Source organism: Mesitornis unicolor, unplaced genomic scaffold (assembly GCF_000695765.1).
Source record: "Mesitornis unicolor isolate BGI_N332 unplaced genomic scaffold, ASM69576v1 scaffold24195, whole genome shotgun sequence".
Lineage (NCBI taxonomy): Eukaryota > Metazoa > Chordata > Aves > Mesitornithiformes > Mesitornithidae > Mesitornis > Mesitornis unicolor.
In genome coordinates this window covers 68677-73778 of record NW_010186742.1, presented here as the reverse complement: position 1 = coordinate 73778, position 5102 = coordinate 68677, and the positions used below count along the sequence as shown (strand labels likewise).

Sequence of the window (5102 nt, the reverse complement as noted above, 5' to 3'; positions counted from 1 at the left end):
ACTGTGCCAGTTGGCCTCCAGGCTACCTGTGGCCCTGGCGTTGTTTATTCCCCAAGTACATAACTAGCCAGTGACATGATTTGTTTTGTGAGTCTCTTTGGAATATTCATGTTTATATTTGAAGTTGAAACAGTTGATTAATTTTAGCTCTCTACAACTGGTAGTTGTTCAGGGGTTTTTTTATTTTTCTGCTGAAGTTTCACAATTTGAGCATTCCTCTTGTGTTATATCAACTTCACTTTGAGTTGCCAAACTGCAGTGCAAATTCGCTCCTCTTCATTCTTTGTATGGGAGGTAGTCAACTAAAGCTGACTATTTGCATTGAGGTTACAAGCAGCAAGCTTAAGCCCATCATCATCTTCACTAGAAGACATCAGTAGTAGCTTACTGTTTTTGAAGTACCTAGTGATCTGCACAGTTACATTAAACTGGATCATGAGGAGGAAATCACAGCTTGCTACCTCCTGAGCCATGTGTTTCTCTTCTGAAGAGCTTCTGGCTTGGTGGTAGAAGTGAATGCTTCTGACTGGGGCAGGGTCCTAGAAATTCTGTACATATCTGTTGGTTTGCAGTCAAAGCATGCTGTGATTCAGAGGTACACAGAAACAAAAATATGGATATACTGACTCAACTTTTTTCGCTCTTTATTTAGGTACTTCCTTTCCCCAGCCAGGTGGTCTACAACAGAGTTGGAAAGTGTGGGAGTCGAACTGTGGTTTTACTATTGAGAATTTTATCAGAGAAACATGGATTCAACCTGGTTACATCTGACATCCATAACAAAACAAGACTGACTAAAAATGAACAGGTAAGTTACTCCTTCTCGTCTTAGATCCTGTGTTCTTATTATGATAGTGAAACTGAGAAAGAAAGGCATATTCTAGCAGAAATAGTATTGAAGTGTTGCACCGCTAATTTGACCTGAGTAATCAGCCAGAATTCATCATCCTCTAAGTGGCTTCAGTTAATAGGAGAGAGGGATAGTAGAGCCAAGAGCAGCATGATGTGGAAGCTAACCAGAAACACTGACTTCCAGTGAGCCAGCTCTTGAGTTTAGTCAGCATAGCAGTGAGTCCAGCAGAGAGGCAAGAAGGGTTAAGTACAAGTGAAGTCAGGCGCTAACAGCTTCTGGGACCTGTATTCATGTATTTGCAGGACACAGCCATTTATCATGTAAGTGAGCCAGCTTATTCAGGCCTAGCTTGGGTCTCTTTAAGCAGAGCAGGAATAAATAATAACCAACAGGGTTTTTTATTGCTCACTTTCTTAATTCACTTCTAGTAATCACTTGCTTTAAAATGTTGTTTCCCAGGACCGTGCTAAACCCGTATTGCTATTATCTGACACGATCTTGATCCTATCTCAGCCTCTTGCTCATCAGCCTTTTTCATGTTATCACACAGCCCTCACCAGAGCAAGTAAAAATACTATGTGAAACCTCTTTAACTGAACAGCCTTCTTCACATTCCCTTTAATTTGTAAGGGGCATTATTTTTGCAGCCTTGATTCCACAAAAGATCCGGTTACTTAAATTTCCATGTATTTAGGGTAGCCATGTGCCCTCTGTGTGAGTATCACTGCCATCAGTAGGTATTGCTGCAAGTAATACAAAAACCTCAGGCTCTGAAGTGTACGGATATAGTCAGATGTCGTAGACATGACTGTTGCACACATTGCCCACAGCTGCTATTTTGATCTACTGCTCAGGTAAATGCCACTATAACTTCCTGCGTCACTCCTAGGAATAGCAGCCTGCAAACCACAAAAGGATGTATGCGATGATCAAAATACGGACGTAGGCCTGCCAGTGGCATTGTGCTGTGATTGGGGGTGACTTACTTGTAGCCTGTTTATGAGCATAAGTTTGTAGTTTTAGATACAACAGTTCATTCCAAATGGAAATTTGGGAGCAGGTATTGCTCCTGCAGGTCCCACCTTTCTGCCTTCCAAGGTGGCTATCATGGTCCCACCAGCAGCTGGCTCACCTAATCCCACATGATGCTCAGGTTCTGTCCAAGTCGGACAGAACCCACTGGCCAGGGCTGCCACACCAGCCCAAAGGCCTCTGTACACGGCTGGGTGCAACACCCCAGTGGAAGGATGTGGCAGAGGACAGTGTCTCCCCCACTGCCCCTGCCTGTGGCACTGCAGCTACTGCAGCATCCCTCTGTGTGTCCCACCAGCAGGACCACAGAGCCTGGGGAGTTTGACAATGGTCCCATCAGGTTGGCGTCAAACTGTCCTGTGTTACAGAGCCTGCCTCATTAGCTTTTTCTGCCTGTTGGATATGGCATAGAGAATTTCTGTAGGTATGACTGCTTTTTTGTTTTGGGTTATTTGCGTTTTGTTTTGCCTGTGTCCTTCACAGAGTTTCATTGCTGACTGGAAGACCCATCATAAAACCTAAAAACCTTTCAGGTATTAATAATCACCAGCTTTCACCCTCATCATTTGCTTCATTTCAGTTCTGTTCTGCCTTTCTCTGGTAGGTGGCTTGTCCTTTGTTAAACACAATACAAGATCATATCTCACCAGTCTTCTGGCTTTGGTCCAGCATCTTAAGATTACAGAGAGGCCCAGACTTGTTTTGATGCAGACAGTGTACTGACAGAGGATAAATATCTGTATTTCTTTTTGCACTCGAGAAGCTATTAGGTTACTAGACAGTGAATGTATTGGAACACAGATGGTGCTGGACCTATTGCTGCAGAGCTGATGATTTACTCTATAGATTGCCCTACTATAACTTGAGTCTCTTTATTTTAACTGATGGCTTATATACATAGTTAGAATAGGTTCGTAATTTAAGGAGTACTTTTGTTGAAAAGTGCCTTGGATTGCCAGGAAACATGCCTGGAGACAGTAACTCTTCTATCTTCAAGGTATATTTAGTTCTCTTCTCATTTTTTATGAGCAGAATATGAAAAAATGAATTATTTCTCTCACCTTTAATGTGGTGCACACAAGAGAGAGTTAAGAGAATGAATGGTCTCAGGTTCCAGGCATTGGAACAAGAGAAAAGAGAGCTGAGCTGGGCTGGGCTGTGGGTTCCTGGCGTGAGCATGGGCTTCTCACTAGAAAGGATACGTCTCTCTTCCTTCTGTCGTTTGTCTGTCCTGTGTTTGGTTAAAGCTCTGATCCAGCCAAGACTTTCCTGCAAATATTTAGCTTATGCAGTCTGCTGCTGTTAAATAAAGTTAAGCACGTAGGTGTTCTTAATGACTGTGGAGCTTGCACATAACTGGAGTCTATATTCTCATTGCCTTTTCCAGTCTCCTTCCTACTAAGAAATCCTGAGTTAAGTGTGCCTGCCAGCAATTAGAAGTGCAGCCTTTGAACATCTATGAGGATAAGGAAACAAGTTGTGGAAACAGATGAGTTAGTATATGCCTTACCATTTGCTATAATATTTCTAAGTAAATTAAATACAGAAAGCAATATGTAGTATTCATGTATACAAAGTCAATCTAATTGATGTGGCTTTAAAATGACACACAAACTGCTGCCAAATCAATTTGTCCCCTTCCCTGTCTTCCTCCTCCAGCCCTTTTTTTTTATTCAGAGAAGTAAACATGATAATGCTTATAGATATACAAATACCAATCATACATAGGAGTAACTGATAGTTTATGCTTGTATCATTTCCATCTACCACCCATCCTTACAGCCATGCAGCCAGCTTTATATGTAATTCCAGTTTAACACACTAAAAATCCATCACTAATTTTTCTTAAATGGTTTTAAAGACAGAAGATTGGTCATAGAAGCTTAGGGAGCTGAAGAAATTCTTGAAACTATTCCAAATCTTTGAGAGCTGAAAATTAAGTTCAAGTCTCATTCCTCTGAGTTGTGAATTATTTATGGAAATGAATACCGAGATGAAAATGATGTACCAAATACATGTAGATACTTGTGCCTCCTGGACCCTACATGCCTTCAGTAGAGACTGAAAACAGTAGAAGGTAAAGAACTCGCAAGAAAGACAGATAGAGAGATTTTTTTTTTGTCCTATTTGTATCAATGTTAGTGGAGACCATACTGTCATCCAGGTGAGACCACTTGGAAAATCCCATTTGCTTCAACATTTTTGAGCATTTTGACCTTGAATTCTCCCAGTGAAATACAGCAGCTTAAAAAAAGTAGTAACATTTTGACTGTTGTCTGGGCAGGATTATGATCTGGTTATTTCTTTTTGTTCTCAGTAGAATTTACCTATTGCAAATCTCAAACCAAATGAGACTGCTCTGAGCAGTCAGCTCAGGGCGAGGGGCTGGCCGATTCCAGAAGAGGGAAAGAAGTGTCCTCTCTTGCAAGCCTGAGTTGAGTTTTTGTGTGGGAACAATGTTGTTGCAGCAGTGAAGCCATCCTCCACATTTCTCCCCTTTCGGGGAGGGCCCCATCCAGTCTCTTGAAGTCATTTCACTGTGCCATCTGCTGGATTGTTGTTTGCAATGCAATAACAGCGTAGTACAAATACACAGATGACGCTGAGCCACTGCAGTTTAAGTTCTTCATCATGGCCATCTGAGGTCCTACAGTGGTGGCATAGGGTAGTAGACAAGGAAAAAAACCTTTCCTCTTTGGAATATTGTCTCTTGATAGTCTTGCTCAGGTGAACTTCAAAGATAGCTTGTGAGATTTACAGAATTGCCTGTTTGCAGATCTGGTCTTCTTTAAAGGTCCTGATTGAAAGTCAGTGTAGAAAATGAATCTTGGGGAAAAAAATAAAATAAAAGTTTAAGCAAGCAGTCACAGTGCTAGAAAGATGTTATGCTAGAGAGCAAATCAGCATTTAAACTAAAGGTCTTGTTCCTTACAATTAATTAGTGTTTGAGGGCAAGGGATGGAATGACAGCTGATGTGTGTTGACCACACAACAGAAGTCTTTGCAACTGCTTGCTGGGCTTTAGCATCTCTGCAGACTCCTACCATGCAGTGTGCATACTCCTCTTTCCTTGGGAGAACGACACACCTGGGGCTTCTGGTTTGCTTTTGCCCAGCAGTCAAGCTGATGTGGCTGGGCCCTGCTGTTGGCTCTGCTGCTGGATGCAAGCATGTGGGGGCAGAGTACCACTGCCTGCCTCTCCCCGCACACTCCTCAT

The 5102-nt window shown here is 42.1% G+C and overlaps 1 protein-coding gene across 1 annotated transcript in view; it reads left to right on the top strand.

The window, feature by feature from the left end:
• Positions 1-652: 652 nt before the first annotated feature.
• UST (uronyl-2-sulfotransferase) overlaps positions 653-5102 on the top strand; it is a gene marked incomplete at both ends in the record, with an annotated part of 55388 nt that continues 50938 nt past the window's right edge. The window contains one exon of the mRNA XM_010185232.1: positions 653-808. Coding sequence (XP_010183534.1) covers positions 653-808 — 156 coding nt within the window. The remainder of the gene's footprint in view (positions 809-5102) is intronic.